The sequence below is a fragment of the Tursiops truncatus genome, chromosome 16 (genome assembly GCF_011762595.2).
Source record: "Tursiops truncatus isolate mTurTru1 chromosome 16, mTurTru1.mat.Y, whole genome shotgun sequence".
NCBI classification, from domain to species: Eukaryota; Metazoa; Chordata; class Mammalia; order Artiodactyla; family Delphinidae; genus Tursiops; species Tursiops truncatus.
In genome coordinates this window covers 77276682-77293623 of record NC_047049.1, presented here as the reverse complement: position 1 = coordinate 77293623, position 16942 = coordinate 77276682, and the positions used below count along the sequence as shown (strand labels likewise).

General features: G+C 40.2%; 1 protein-coding gene across 1 annotated transcript in view; it reads right to left on the bottom strand.

The window, feature by feature from the left end:
- The window catches only part of LYST (lysosomal trafficking regulator), a 160521-nt gene that overhangs the window by 48514 nt on the left and 95065 nt on the right, over positions 1-16942 (bottom strand). Inside the window, exons 39-41 of the mRNA XM_073793649.1 lie at positions 14293-14537; positions 9487-9553; positions 7958-8114 (exon numbers count right to left, since the gene is read on the bottom strand). Of these exons, the coding sequence (XP_073649750.1) occupies positions 7958-8114; positions 9487-9553; positions 14293-14537 (469 nt within the window). The remainder of the gene's footprint in view (positions 1-7957; positions 8115-9486; positions 9554-14292; positions 14538-16942) is intronic.

Here is a 16942-nt window from a genome sequence, read left to right as displayed (position 1 = left end):
TAATAGTCGGTTGGGAGTTTTACTGGGATATTACTACATCCTTGGGCTACATGAAAAGAAACGGAGGGCAGTAACAGTTCTGTTATACACTGCAGTCATCCCAAACCACATCTGACATATTCCTTTTTATTCCGACTGCCACTTTTTATTCAGAGCATTCACAAATCAGAACATGTCCAGAAAGATGAGCAGAGCAGTGACAGGTTTGGAAACCAGAGCAAACATGGCTTAAATATGAGTTTTTAAACGCTTTACTAAGTACAGAACTGTCTTATTTATTTTTGTATTCCTTGCAGCAGCTGGGATAAGGCCTTGCATATAGGAAGCTCTCAACTGGATGTCAAATTAACTAAGGATAATTAGCCTGGGAATAAACAAGAGTGAGAGGAGAAGGGGGACAGGGCAGTAATGTTCAAATATTTGAACAGCTGTCATACAGAACGTTCGTTTTGTGTACAGACAGAGGGACAAATATAAGAAAGCCCCTTTTATAGACCAAGTAGTCTACAGTCTATAAAATTCATTCCTCCAAGAGGTTGCATGTGAGTATAAATATATACAGAAGTTCAAGAAGGGTTGAGTAAATGAACGGATGATTCCATAAAGGATTCTGGGCACCAGGAGGAACAACTACAGGACGAGTACCATGGTCCTCACTGGAAACTGATAGGTGAGTGTGTCCCTGTTTGCACGCAAAGCAGTAACTTCATCTCTATCTAAGTCATCTTCAGGCCTGAGGGCTGCCACTGAAAATGCCGAGGTAGAAGATTAACTAGACAGTTACTATAGTGAAGGTGGCAGTGTGGCTCTCCTATAACCACTTACAACTCACTCAGTTGTCAGAACAACTGACAATAACATATTCCCCTTTAGGGGCCAAAGATAACTTAGGTGATCTCAAATAATTATTAAGTTGAACATTATAAAAAAGTGAATTGCATACACTTTAAAAGGGTAAAAAGGGTAAATTTAATGCTATGTGAATGACATTAATTTTTAAATAGTGAATTGCACTTTTATAAACTTAGACATGTTCAATTTGAAGCTAAAATGTAAGACATTAACAAGGTCATGTGGCTTACTGCTGGTTTTTTTTTAACATCTTTATTGGAGTATAATTGCTTTACAATGTTGTGTTCGTTTCTGCTGTATAACAAAGTGAAGCTATATATGTACATATATCCCCATATCCCCTCCCTCTTGCGTCTCCCTCCCATCCTCCCTATCCCATCCCTCTAGGTGGTTGCAAAGCACCGAGCTGATATCCCTGTGCGATGCAGCCGTTACATTTGGTAGTGTGTATATGTCAATGTTACTCTCTCACTTCGTCCCGGCTTACCCTTCCCCCTCCCCGTGTCCTCAAGTCCATTCTCTACGTCTGTGTCTTTATTCCTGTCCTACCCCTAGGTGCTTCAGAACCTTTTTTTTTTTTTTTTGATTCCATATATATGTGTTAGCATACGGTATTTATTTTTCTTTTTCGAACTTCCTTCACTCTGTATGACAGACTCTAGGTCCATCCACCTCACTACAAATAACTCGATTTCGTTTCTTTTTATGACTGAGTAATATTCCATTGTATATATGTGCCACATCTTCTTTATCCATTCACCTGTCAATGCACACCTAGGTGGCTTCCATGTCCTGGCTATTGTAAATAGTGCTGCAATGAACATGGTGGTACATGACTCTTTCTGAATTATGGTTTTCTCAGGGTATATGCCCAGTAGTGGGATTGCTGGGTCATATGGTAGCTCTACTGTAAGTTTTTTAAGGAACCTCTATACTGTTCTCCATAGTGGCTGTATCAATTTACATTCCCACCTACAGTGCAAGAGGGTTCCCTTTTCTCCACACCCTCTCCAGCATTTATTGTTTGCAGATTTTTTGACGATGGCCATTCTGACTGGTGTGAGGTGACACCTCATTGTAGTTCTGATTTGCATTTCTCAATGATGAGTGATGTTGAGCATCCTTTCATGTGTTTGTTGGCAATCTGTATGTCTTCTTTGGAGAAATGTCTATTTAGGTCTTCTGCCCATTTTTGGATTGGGTTGTTTGTTTTTTTGATATTGAGCTGCATGAGCCGCTTGTAAATTTTGGAGATTAATCCTTTGTCCGTTGATTCGTTTGAAAATATTTTCTCCCATTCTGTGGGTTGTCTTTTTGTCTTGTTTATGGTTCCTTTGCTGTGCAAAAGCTTTTAACTTTCATTAGGTCCCATTTGTTTATTTTTGGTTTTTTCCCATTTCTCTAGGAGGTGGGTCAAAAAGGATCTTGCTGTGATTTATGTCATAGAGTGTTCTGCCTATGTTTTCCTCTAAGAGTTTGATAGTGTCTGGCCTTACATTTAGGTCTTTAATCCATTTTGAGTTTATTTTTGTTTATGGTGTTAGGAAGTGTTCTAATTTCATTCTTTTACATGTAGCTGTCCAGTTTTCCCAGCACCACTTATTGAAGAGACTGTCTTTTCTCCACTGTATACTCTTGCCTCCTTTATCAAAGATAAGGTGACCATATCTATGTGGGTTTATCTCTGGGCTTTCTATCCTGTTCCATTCATCTGTATTTCTGTTTTTGTGCCAGTACCATGCTGTCTTGATTACTGTAGCTTTGTAGTATAGTCTGAAGTCTGGGAGCCTAATTCCTAGAGCTCCATTTTTCTTTCTCAAGATTGCTTTGGCTATTCAGGGTCTTTTGTGTCTCCTTACAAATTGTGCAATTTTTTTGTTGTAGTTCTGTGAAAAATGTCATTGGTAGTTTGATAGGGATTGCACTGAATCTGTAGATTACTTTGGGTAGTATAGTCATTTTCACAATGTTGATTATTCCAATCCAAGAACATGGAATTTCTCTGCATCTGTTTGTATCATCTTTAATTTCTTTCATCAGTGTCTTACAGTTTTCTGCATACAGGTCTATTGTCTTCTTAGGTAGGTTTCTTCCTAGGTATTTTACTCTTTTTGTTGCAATGGTAAATGGGAGTGTTTCCTTAATTGCGCTTTCAGATTTTTCATCATTAGTGTATAGGAATGCGATACATTTCTGTGCATTAATTCTGTATCCTGCTACTTTACTAAATTCATTGACTAGCTCTAGTAGTTTTCTGGTAGCATCTTTAGGATTCTCTATGTATAGTATCATGTTATCTGCAAACAGTGACAGTTTTACCTCTTCTTTTCCGATTTGGATTCCTTTTATTTCTTTTTCTTCTCTGACTGATGTGGCTAAAACTTCCAAAACTATGTTGAATAATAGCAGTGAGTGTGGGCAACCTTTTCTTGTTCCTGATTTTAGAGGAAATGATTTCAGTCTTTCACCATTGAGAATGATGTTGGCTGTGGGTTTGTCATAAATGGCCTTTATTATGTTGAGGTAGGTTCCCTCTGGAGAGTTTTTATCATAAATGGGTGCTGAATTTTGTCAAAAGCTTCTTCTGCATCTATTGAGATGATGATAGGTTTTTATCCTTCAGTTTGTTAATATGGTGTATCACATTGATTGATTTGCGTATACTGAAGAATCCTTGCATTCCTGGGATAAACCTCACTTGATCATGGTGTATGATCCTTTTCATGCGCTGTTGGATTCTGTTTGCTAGTATTTTGTTGAGGATTTTTGCATCTATGTTCATCAGTGATATTGGCCTGTAGTTTTCTTTCTTTGTAACATATTTGTCTGGTTTTGGTATCAGGGTGATGGTGGCCTCATAGAATGAGACTGGGAGTGCTCCTCTCTCTGCTATAATTTGGAAGAGTTTCAGAAGGATAAGTGTTAGCTCTTCTCTAAATGTTTCATAGAATTAGCCTGTGAAGCCATCTGGTACTGGCCTTTTGTTTGTTGGAAGATTTTTAATCACAGTCTCAATTTCAATGCTTGTGATTGGTCTGTTTATATTTTCTATTTCTTCCTGGTTCAGTCTCGGAAGGTTGTTCTTTTCTAAGAATTTGTCCAATTCTTCCAGGTTGTCCACTGTATTGGCATAGAGTTGCTTGTAGTAATCTCTCATGATCTTTTGTATTTCTGCAGTGTCAGTTGTTCTCCTTTTTCATTTCTAATTCTATTGATTTGACTCTTCTCCCTTTTTTTCTTGATGAGTCTGGCTAATGGTTATCAATTTTGTTTATCTTCTCAAAGAACCAGCTTTTAGTTTTATTGAACTTTGCTATTGTTTCCTTCAGTTTTTTTTCATGTAGTTCTGATCTGATCTTTGATTTCTTTCCTTCTGATAACTTTGGGTGTTTTTTTTTTTTTGTTATTCTTTCTCTAATTGCTTTAGATGTAAGGTTAGGTTGTGAATCTGAGATTTTTCTTGTTTCTTGAGGTAGTATTGTATTACTACAACCTGCCCTCTTAGAACTGCTTTTACTGCATCCCAGAGGTTTTGGGTCATCGTGTTTTCATTGTCATTTGCTGCTAGGTATTTTTTTATTTCTTCAGTGATCTCTTGGTTATTTAGTAGCGTATTGCTTAGTCTCCATGTGTTTGTATTTTTTACAGTTTTTTTCCTGTAATTGATATCAGTCTCATAGCGTTGTTGTAGGAAGAGTTACTTGATATGATTTCAATTTTCTGAAATCTACCAAGGCTTGATTTGTGACCCAAGATATGGTCTATCCTGGAGAATGTTCCATGAGCACTTGAGAAGAAAGTGTATCCTGTTGTTTTTGGATGGAATGTCCTATATATATCAATTAAGTCCATCTTGTTTAATGTATCATTTAAAGCTTGTGTTTCCTTATTTATTTTCATTTTGGATGATCTGTCCATTGGTGAAAGTGGGGTGTAAAGTCCCCTACTATGACTGTGCTACTGTCGATTTCCCCTTTTATGGCTGTTAGCATTTTCCTTATGTATTGAGGTGCTCCTATGTTGGGTGTATAAATAGTTACAATTGTTATATCTTCTTCTTGGATTAATCCCTTGTTCATTATGTAGTGTCCTTCTTTGTCTCTTGTAATAGTCTTTATTTTAAAGTGTATTTTGTCTGATATGAGAATTGCTACTCCGGCTTTGTTTTGATTTCCATTTGCATGGAATATCTTTTTCCATCCCCTCACTTTCAGTCTGTATGTCTCCCTAGGTCTGAAATGGGTCTCTTGTAGACAGCATATATACAGGTGTTTTTGTATCCATTCAGCTAGTCTATGTCTTTTGGTTGGAGCTTTAATCCATTTACATTTAAGGTAGTTATTGATATGTATGCTCCATTTTCTTAATTGTTTTGGGTTTGTTTTTGTAGGTCTTTTCCTTCTCTTGTGTTTCCTGCCTAGATAAGTCCCTTTAGCATTTGTTGTAAAGCTGGTTTGGTGGTGCTGAATTCTCTTAACTTTTATTGTCTGTAAAGGTTTTAATTTCTCCATTAACTCTGAATGAGATCCTTGCTGGGTAGAGTAATCTTGGTTGTAGGTTTTCCCTTTCATAACTTTAAATATGTCCTGCCACTCCCTTCTGGCTTGCAGTTTCTGCTGAAAGATCAGCTGTTAACATTATGGGGATTCCCTTGTTTGTATGTTATTTGTTGCTTTTCCCTTGCTCCTTTTAATATTTTTTCTTTGTATTTAATTTTTGATAGTTTGATTAATACGTGTCTTGGTGTGTTTCTCCTTGGGTTTATCCTGTATGGTACTCTCTGTGCTTCCTGGACTTGACTATTTCCTTTCCCTTGTTAGGGAAGTTTTTGACTATAATCTCTTCAAATATTTTCTCAGACCCTTCCTTTTTCTCTTCTTCTGGGACTCCTATAGTTCGAATGCTGGTGCGTTGAATGTTGTCCCAGAGGTCTCTGAGACTATCCTCAATTCTTTTCATTCTTTTTTCTTTATTCTGCTCCCTGGCAGTTATTTCCACCATTTTATTTTCCAGCTCACTTATCCGTTCTTCTGCCTCAGTTATTCTGCTATTGATTCCTTGTAGAGTTATTTTTAATTTTAGCAATTGTGTTGTTCATCACTGTTTGTTTGCCCTTTAGTTCTTCTAGATCCTTGTTAAATGTTTCTTGTATTTTCTCCATTCTGTTTCTGAGATTTTGGATCATCTTTACTATCATTATTCTGAATTCTTTTTCAGGTAGGTTGCCTATTTTGTCTCCATTTATTTGGTCTTGTAGGTTTTTACCTTGCTCCTTTGTAACATATTTTTTTGTTGTTTCTTTCTTTTTTTTTTTTTGATGGATGGTGCTGTATTCCTGTCTTACTGGTTGTTTGGCCTGAGATGTCCGGCACTGGAGTTTGCAGGCCGTTGGATAGAGCTGGGTCTTGGTGATGAGATGAGGATCTCTGGGAGGTCTCACTGTGATTAATATTCCCTGGGGTCTGTTAGTCCAGCGGTTTGGACTCGGAGCTCCCACCACAGGAGCTCAGGCCTGACCTGTGGCCTGGGTACCAAGATCCCGCAAGCTTTGTGGAAAGAAAGAAAGGAAGGAAGGGAGGGAGGGAGGGAGGGAGGAAGGAAGGAAGGAAGGAAGGAAGGAAGGAAGGAAGGAAGGAAAGAAAGAAAGAAGAAAGGAAGGAAGGAAGGAAGGAAGGAAGGAAGGAAGGAAGGAAGAAAAAAAAGGAGCAGTACAATATCAAAGAATCAAAAACAAATAAAATTAGAAAGATAAAAAAATATATTAGGAAAAATAAAACTATAATTGAAACAACTGCAACAAGGCAAAATAAAAACAAAAGAAAAAAGCCGGGGGAATAAGCTAAAAAGAGAGAATGATAACAAAGTATAAAGAATAAAATAAAATTAGAAAACTAAAAGATTTATTAGGAAAAATAAAAATACAAAAGAATCAACAACAATGAATCAACAGAACAGGACTCCAATCTAAAAGAGGAAAAAAGAAAAAAAAAAAAGCCTTGGCTATAGGGGCAGGGTTTAGGCAAGGGGTGGAACTTAGGCAGGGGCGGGGTTTAGGGTGGACCGGGACCTAGGCGGGTGGGGGGGCGACGTTTCAGCGTGGGGCAGGGCCTTTGCTTAGGACCTGCATGGAAGGGGAGAGGCAGCATCTCGAAAGGAGGGTCTCTGGAGTGTACAGTTCCGGACTTTGGAGGCAGGGCCCTGCCTGAGGGTGTGTGGGTGGGGCTTAGGCCCAGCTCGTTGGAGGGGGTCTCAGAGGGGGTTTCTGCGTGTAGAGGTGGGGCCCCGGGTGGGGGGATGGGGTGGGGCTTGGGCTCTGCACGGCAGGAGGGAGGCTCCGAGGGCAGAGGATTAGGCCCTGGAGCCCAACACGTTCCCTGGTGCCTAAGTGGACAGGGAAAGCGCTGGCCCCGTTCCCCTCCGTTCCTTTGTGCCCCTCCCCCACCATCTCCCCCAGGGTCTCCCCCGTTGCCACTGGACCCCTAACCGTGGGTGGGTCCTGCTGGGTGTAGGAACTCCTTCTCTCCCCCAGCCACCCTTCAGGGGTGCCGGTCCTGGAGGTCTGGGCTTTACTTTTGCTCCCCCTTCCCCACCTTCCACTCCCTCAGGACCCGCGCGCCTGGAGGGGGCCTCGGTGGGCAGAGGATCAGGTCCGGGGATCTCAGCAGGTTCCTGGGGGCCCAAGCGGGCAGGGGAAACCTGGCCATGCTCCCTTTTGATCCTCTGCCCTTCCAATGGTTCCCCAATTTCCCCCTTCTGGACTGGGATCCCTTCCCCTCAGGGGCGCCAGTCCCGTCCCGCCTCCACTTCTCCCACTTCACTCCTCCCATGCCCCGCGTCCTACCCGGTCACTGGGGGTTCCTCCCGTCCCCTTAGGTGTCCGCAGTCCCCCACTGGGGCCTGGTAGGTGCCCTAGTTGTGCGGAGATGCGAATTCCACATCCTCCTAGTACCACTGCTGGTTTCTTGAAGAGAATTTTGTTGTGGGAATATATAGAATTCTTTTTCCTATGGTTTGATTAGTTTCAGTACGTTCTCAGGACGTCAGACAAGTGTTTTATCCCCGATGACCAATCTGACCTTTGAGGTAGTTATGAAACAACCCTTACCTTGATAGGCTAAAAACATCTTTGTGAAAGGAGGCATCCTGACCAGGAAGTGGAGCACGGTGCCGCTGTTGGAGTAGTGGGAACCGTAGTGGTAGGGCTGCACCGGGGGCATCGGGTCGTCTTCCCGGGCTCCTTTGCGGTACTCCTCCTCCAGGTACTGAAGGACACAGGGACCAGAACTCGTGACAGTGAGCTCCAGGCAGAGCTGGAGCCGCCTCACTTGTCTTCTTTCCCATCCTCTCTGCTGCCCGTTAGACACCATTCTCCATGGCTTGCCCATAGCCCTCCTGAGTGTCCGGGGGTCTGGTGCCCCACTAAGGCCTGACCACACACTGCGTGCATGTTTACCCTCTCATTTGCTCATAGAGAACCCACCTGTTCTGTACCCCACCTCCCAGCCCTCTGGCTCCCAACTAATACATAAATCTAAACTGATAGTAATATCAGTTTAGATAATATATATCTAATATATCTCAACTGATCAAGGGCTCAATAAATAAGAGCTGCCTCTCTCACTAGAGATGTCTGCGTCTTAAGAGGGTTTCAAGCTGTAATGCTACATTCTTTAGAGAAATGCTTCTCTATCAGAAGAACTGCAATAGAAATGTAAAACCTGTATCATATTATTGGAATTCTTTAATATAACATTTTATAGCTGTCTTGCAGTGGAGTTACACAGAAATAACAAAGACAGTGGTGACTTTTCAACTACTCCTGTCTTCCCATCATAAAGTAAGAAGCTCAATCAAATCTTTAACATCTGTCACTATTCTCATCTCCTGTAGCTTCTGTCTCTAATAACAGAGTCAGGTGACAGTGAATTTTCTGGAGTCACTTCTCTTTGATTCCCATAGCACTGCTGCATTTTTAGCTGCAGAAGCATCAAGCAGTGACAGTTGTAAGACACTTGGATGGACCTTTCTGGAACTTTGACATAAGATAACATGGTGAATATGAGAAAACTGCTTCAGCTGCTCCTATCTTGATACTGTTGTGAAGACTGTAACATACGACTAATGGGATTTTTTAAATCTCCAGCAGGATTCCATTAATATTAATTTCACAGAAATGGGTAATTAATTTCTATTTTTAAACTTTACAATCCAGTATTTTTTGTTAATAAACCTGTACACAATTTGCTGAGATGAATAATAAGGGACTATAGTACATTATAAATATATTGATATTATTATATATAACACTAGGGGATACAAATAGCAGGTCCCTGGAAATCTTTGTGATTTTTGTAAGGAATATAATTATTTATATATTTGAACATTACAATGGATTATGAGCTTCCAATTTATGTACAGTAAGTGCATTTCTTTTTCTGGGCAAAATGTTTTCAGAGAATTAAGACAGAATAATATTTAAAATCACATAGTGATTTCCAGTTGTCTGTCAATCAAAGCACAAGGAAGTGGAAAACAGAAAAAGCAATACTATACGTTTAAAATTAGGTAAAACAGTCTGTAAAACAAAAATCCAGTTTTTACTTATCAAAATACATGAGGAAAAACTAAACCTACCTTGTATGTGTCCACGTAACGATCTTCTTTTTCTTTGTACTGCACGGCTATGGGCTTGGAGAGATTTCTACAAAGGAAGAGATGATGGAAAACATCGAAGTATGCTGATACTGTCAGGTTTAAGCTGCCTTAGATGTTTACAAGTAAATAAGTGGTCAACAAAATACTCAGCCCTTGGTTTAGTGCTTACACATGTTGCTTTGCAATTAAGTCACAATTATGATTTCATAACCTATGAAGATAGAATTTTTCTAAACAGATGCATACCATTATTAGGAAATCCTGACTTAACGAATAACCTACACAAGAAGAGCTGCTGTTCTCCCTCCCTTCTCTGGTTCCTCTACTTCCTCCAAATCATAACGGATGCTGCCCACGGCAGCTGATTCCTACCAAGCCCTGGAAGTTCCTGCCGCCATTTCCACATGCTACACCCAGCTCAGCAAGGAAGAGTGAAGGGCAGTTTGGACAGGAGACATGATCATGAGAAGATGTTATGTAATTACTAAGTTAGTGAAAACTGAAGAAACAACACATGCTTAAAATGACCACCCTGAGATCTGGAGTGCGAGTACTGACATAAACATTTTGTTACCTAATTCGGGGACAGCGACTGACACCATGTGCACAGTGTAGCAAACGTGTGCATGCGTATGCACGTCTATGCTGGTGTTCACACTGTATCAGGGAGGAAAGAGAACTCTAGGATCAGTCTCCACTTTCACAAGCTACAGAGTCAAGCAGCATCTGTGTGAGGCCCATGAAAGAGCAAGAGAACAAGATGCAACGAGGAAGGGCAGAGGCTGCTCTGGCTGAGGTGCCATCTGGTCTGGCACCAGGATGGGACCACCTGGAGTTTCAACATCTGGCACCACAACTAGATCAACATCAAGATTTGCTCAAGTTTCAGTTAAGTCAAACCAGGTCTGCTTAGCCAGAGGATGATTTATCTATTTTTTGGGAAAATTATTTCCTAGGGATATTAAAGTTAGTGATAGCAAACACATTCATTTCATTTTTGAGACTCTGATAATCCTAAAAACTTTGTTAAAAAGTAAAGACAGTTTTATAGCATAGATACAAATTCACCTCAATATAGGAGAAATCATGTTCGAGATCCTGCCATGCATGCAATTGTTTTCTAAACAGTGTAAGTAGTTTTTTTGAACACAGGTGATACTGTTGTGGTTGGAAAATCAGAAGTTACTGATGAGTGAATAGAATAAACCAAAAATCAACCACAATACTATTACTCACAATATATCTGGAAGGGTACATGCCTTTCCAGATGCTCTCTCCTTATTTGTGTATGTATAATTACATTTAAATAAAAATCTCCCCCTCCTCCATAATATACATTTCTACAATATCATTCTTTTTTTTTAAAATATAAATTTATTTATTTATTTTTGGCTGCGTTGGGTCTGTTGCTGTGTGCGCACAGGCTTTCTCTAGTTGCGTTGAGCTGGGGCTACTCTTTGCTGCGGTGTGCTGGCTTCTCATTGCAGTGGCTTCTCTTGTTGCAGAGCATGGGCTCTAGGCGTGCGGGCTTCAGTAGTTGTGCCTCGCGGGCTCTAGAGAGCAGGCTCAGTAGTTGTGGCGCACGGGCTTAGCTGCTCCACAGCATGTGCGATCTTCCCGGACCAGGGCTCGAACCCATGTCCCCTGCATTGGCAGGTGGATTCTTAACCACTGCACTACCAGGGAAGTCCTCAGTAGTGTAAAAATTTAAATGTACATTAGCAGTGTATAAAAATGTCTAAAAGATAAATAATGTGCCATTTGCTCTTTTTTAAATTGACAAAAATTAAATTGAATCTGATTTCTTGAAAGCTGTCTGAACTAGGCCTACTATTTAGCAGTTATAATTAAAATATTCTAATACACTAAGTAGTATACTGGCGGTCAATTCTTCTTTAAACTACATAGATAATTTTTTAATTGAAGTGTAATGGACATATAACACTATATTAGTTTCGGATGTCCAACATAATGATTTGATATTTGTATATTCGATATTACAAAATGATCACCACAGTAAGTCTAGGTAGCAGCCAACACCACACGTAGTTACAGGATTTTTTTTTGTTGTGCTGAGAACTTTTAAGATTTACTCTCTCAGCAACTTTCAAGCATGTAATGCAGTGTTATTAGCTAAGGTCATCGTGCTGTGCGTTGCATCCCAGGGCTCATTTCATAACTGGCAGCCTGTACCTTTTGACTCCCTTCACCCATTTTGCCACAATCCCACCACCACCCCCCAATGCTTCTGGCAACCACCGATCTGTTCTCTGTATCAATGAGGTTTTCTGTTTGTTCTGTTTTTGTTTTGTTTTTATTTTTAGATTCCACATACAAGTGAGATCATACTTATTTGTATGCTATTTGTCTTTGACTGACTTGTTTCCTTAGCATACTGCCCTCAAGATCCATCCATGCTGTCACAAGATTTCATTCTCTTTTATGGATAAATAGTATTCCATTGTGTGTGTGTGACATTTTATTTATCCATTCATCCACAGATGGACACTTAGGTTGTTTCCGTATCTTGGCTACTATAAATAATGCTGCAGTGAACATGGGGGTGCAGATATCTTTTCAAGTTAGTGCTTTCATTTCCTCTTGATAAATACCCAGAAGTAGAATGGCTGGATCATATGACAGATCTATTTTTAGTTTTTTAAGGAACCTCCATATTGTTCTCCACAGTGGCTGCACCAATTTACATTCCCACCAACAGTGCACAGGGTCTCTTTTCTCTGTATCCTTGCCAACAGTTGTTATTTCTTGACTTTTTGATCCTAGCCAGAGAATGTTATTCAAAAGTAAAGAAACAGCATATTCCCTCATCAACTAGGGCTATGTGGTTACTCTAAAAGGCAACTCATTCAGGAAAGGCAGGATAAAAGCTTAATTCTTTTCCTTAGTTGTCAAATTTCAAAAGCAAGGAATTGATGCCCTACCCAAACAGTGACCAGTGAGTTTAGTTTTGCTTTGTTTTGGGGGCCTTTAAAAAGTGTCATTGTTAACTTAAGTACTTTTTTTTTTTTTTTGAATTTTTGCAGTACGCGGGCCTCGACCGTTGCAGAGCACAGGCTCCGGATGCGCAGGCTCAGCAGCCATGGCTCACGGGCCCAGCCGCTCTGCGGCATGTGGGATCTTCCCGGACCGGGGCACGAACCCATGTCCCCTGCATCGGCAGGCGGACTCTCAACCACTGCGCCACCAGGGAAAGCCAACTTAAGTATTTTTTAAATTCAAATGTGTTCAAGCAACTGTAGTCATTATTGTTTCTGATGCCCAGATTGTCCTATCTTTGGCAGTGAGAGCCACTTCAAGTTGGCTCCTAAGTGTTTTATTTTTTTGTAACTGTGGTAAAAAAAAACGCACATCACAAAACTTACCATCCTAACCATCCTCAAGTACCTAGTTCAGTGGTGTTAACAATATCAACACCGTTGTGCAATAGGTCTCTGAAACTTTTTCACTTTGTAAAGCTGAAACTCTACACCTGCTGAGCAACAACCCCCTATATCCACCCCACTCTTCTCCTGTCCCCCACACCCATCATTCCACTCTCTGTCTCTCTGAGTTGACTGCCCTAGACAACTCATGAAGAGGAATCACACAGTGTTTGTCTTCTGTGGCTGGCTCATTCCATTTAGCACAACGTCCCCAGGGCTCATCATGTGACAGGACTTCCCTCCTTCTTAAGGTTGAATAATATTCCTCTGTATGTATGCACCTCATTTTCCCCATCCACTGATCCACAGACAGATACCTGGGCTGCCTCCACCTCCTGGCCACTGCGAATAAAGCTGCAATGAACATGTGTGTGCAAATATGGCTCCCGAGTCCTTCTGACAAGCCTATAGTAATTTCCTTGCTCTCTGACACAACAAAATATCCTGGGCTCATCTTGTATGTTTTCTACTAATAAATGCAGAAGAAATGAGAGAACAGGAAATCACCATTCTGTAACCCCTAGTGAAATAATAGACTTGAACAATAATCATCAATGAAAGAAACAAGTTCAACGGGAGGCTGAACCCACGGACCAGCCTGAGCATCCTTAGAGTGGGATATCACAGGCCTCCTGATATGGGGCAATATAAAGTCCACACCACCTCCTCTAGAGGATTCTTGCCAAAAAATGTTGAATCTGAATCTAAGCAAGCCTTTAGAAGTAATCTGCAGTCTCTAGGAAGTACAGAGGCTAGAGGAAAAACCTAAATGCTAATGTGGAATGGGGGACATCCTACAAGATAGATGACTTATTTTTGTTTTAAAAACAAGTCAATGTTAGGAAGAAAGAAAGAGAAAAATACATACACAAAAATAGGGCTGTTCTAGATGTTACGTCTTTAGACACAAAGCAACCAAAGGTGACAGTGGGCCTGACTCAAACAAATCAACTATAGAAAGACACCTCTGATATACTCAGGGGACATTTGAAAACGGACTGGATATTAGATGAGACCATGAAATTACTGTTGATTTTCTTAGATATGATAACAGCACTGAGGCTATGAAAGAGAATGTCCCCCTTTTTTCTTAAGAGATGTGTACTAAAGACCATATGAATGACATAAAAGATTTGTGTGGCTCATCTTAAGAAGAAAAAAAAAAAGATGACATAAGTTTGGCAAAAATCTTGGTAATTGTTGAGCTGGGGTCATGGTCATATGGGGCTCATTATACATTCATTCTATTTTTGTGCATGTTTGAAAATTCTCACAATAAGAACTTCAGTAAAATAAATACATCATATTGACAAAGCCAAAAGGTGATGATGTCTTTAGTTACCTGTACACTGATGGATCGCTGAGGTCAAGGGTCTCACTAACGTAGTCAGCTAGGATAAACGGGAACACTGGATACTGCATGAGATCATTAAAGGATCGGCCGGCATGTTTGTTTAAGTGAGTCAAATATTCAAAATTAGTAATCTGTCCAGTGTACCATAAACTTGTCAGAGCGGTGATATTGCCGTATTCCAGAAGATTAGGGAGGTTATTTGTTAGTATGTTGTGGTACACATCATCACGGACCTATACGGGAAGGAGAGAAAAAACCCAGATTTTATTTTTAGGCTTGACATTTTCCTCCAAAGAATCCATGATATTATAGGCATGTTAGTAATCTCAAGTCCTCCAAGAAAATACTTTTTGCCCAATAACACTGACTGGTGGGGAACTGAGATTCAAATCCACGTCTTCCTCCAAAGGTTGGGCTATTTATTTATTTATTGAAGTGTAGTTGATTAACAATATTATATTAGTTTTAGGTGTACAACATAGTGATTCAATTTTTTTTATAAATTATGCTCCATTTAAAGTTGTTATAAAATGTTGGTTTCATTCCTTGTGCTGTACCACATACCCTTGTAACTTATTTATTTTGTACATAATAGTTTGTACCTCTTAATCCTCTCCCCTTATCTTGCCCCTCCTCCTTCTCTCTCCCCACTGGTACCACTAGTTTGTTCTCCATATCTATGAGTCTATTTCTATTTTTTTTACATTCATTCACTTGTGGCTCTTAACCACTATGTTTTGCAGCTGGAGAAATCAGTAAGAAACTAAGAAGTCTGTATAGAAAAGTCACTTATATACAGACCCTAAGAAAAAAAATCAATAAAGCAAAATGAAGAGTCTTCACCTAAATAAATGCAACATGATGCAGTAGAAAGAGCATAGTTTTCTGACAGACAGAACGGGTCTTTTTTCTTGCTTAAACTCTTTGTGTTACAGTTATCATACCTGTAATATGAGGGTAATAATATTTATTTCCTGAGAATGAAATAAATTATCCTATGTAAAACAGAATACTTGATTTTCACTACTGATTGAAGACTAGTATATAAACTCTTTTTTTAGAGAGGCACAAAAGTTCTGTCACAGAAAAAAGGTATTCTGATTTCTTCTAAAGCAATTAAATGATAATTGATAATAAATGGAAAAAAACAGACGAGCCAGGACTTTGCTAAAAACAAATGTGAATTACCCCTCTTAAATGTGTATATGCTTTACGCATAGGAAGGTGAGCCACAGATGTGGATAATCAAAGATGAGACTAAAAGTGAATGAGAAGAATGATCTTGGTTATGGAATAGGCAAGATTACAGGGTGTTTAAGAACCTAAACCTGAGGGTCTGTTTCACAACAATGTGAATATACTTAACACAACTGAACTGTACGCTTGAAAATGGTTAAGATGGCAACTTTTATGTTATGTATTTTTATGATAATTTAAAAAAAAAGAATCGGTTCAAGGCAAAAACAAAAACTAAACTTATATTCTAAATCTGAAGGTTACAATATGGAGGTTCCCTAAAAAACTAAAAATAGAACTACCATGTGACCCAGCAATCCCACTACTGGACATATACCCAGAGAAAACCATAATTCAAAAAGACAAATGCACCCCAATGTTCACTGCAGCACTATTTACAATAGCCAGGGCATGAAAGCAGCCTACATGTCCATCAAAAGAAGAATGGATAAAGAAGATGCGGTACATATATACAATGGAATATTACTCAGCCATAAAAAAGGAACAAAATTGGGTCATTTGTAGAGACGTGGATGGACCTAGAGACTGTCATACAGAGTGAAGTAAGTCAGAAAGAGAAAAACAAATATCATATACATATATATGTATATACATATATATGCTGTGGAGCACAGGCTCCGGACGCGCAGGCTCAGCGGCCATGGCTCACGGGCCCAGCCGCTCCGCGGCATGTGGGATCTTCCCGGACCAGGGCACGAACCCGTGTCCCCTGCATCGGCAGGCGGACTCTCAACCACTGCGCCACCAGCGAAGCCCCAAATATCATATATTAATGCATATATGTGGAATCTGAAAAAACTGGTATAGAAGATCTTATTTACAAAGCAGAAATAGAGACACAGACGTAGAGAACAAACGTACGGATACCAAGGGGGAAGGGTCGGGGTGGGATGAACTGGGAGATTGGGATTGACATATAAACACAATTGATACTATGTATAAAATAGATAACTAGGGCTTCCCTGGTGGCAGTGGTTGAGAGTCTGCCTGCCGATGCAGGGGACGCAGGTTCGTGCCCTGGTCCGGGAAGATCCCACATGTCGCGGAGCGGCTGGGCCCGTGAGCCATGGCTGCTGAGCCTGCGCGTCCAGAGCCTGTGCTCCGCAACAGGAGAGGCCACAACAGTGAGAGGCCCGCGTACCGCAAAAAAAAAAAAGATAACAAATGAGAACCTACAGTATAGCACAGGGAACCCTACTCAGTGCTCTGTGGTGACCTAAATGGAAGGAAATCCAAAAAAGAGTGGATATAGGTATACATGTAGCTGATTCACTTTGCTGTACAGCAGAAACTAACACAACATTGTAAAGCAACTATACTCCAATAAAAATTAAAAAAAAATAAATCTGAAGGTTGCCTACTGCTGAAGCTAAGGTTGGTG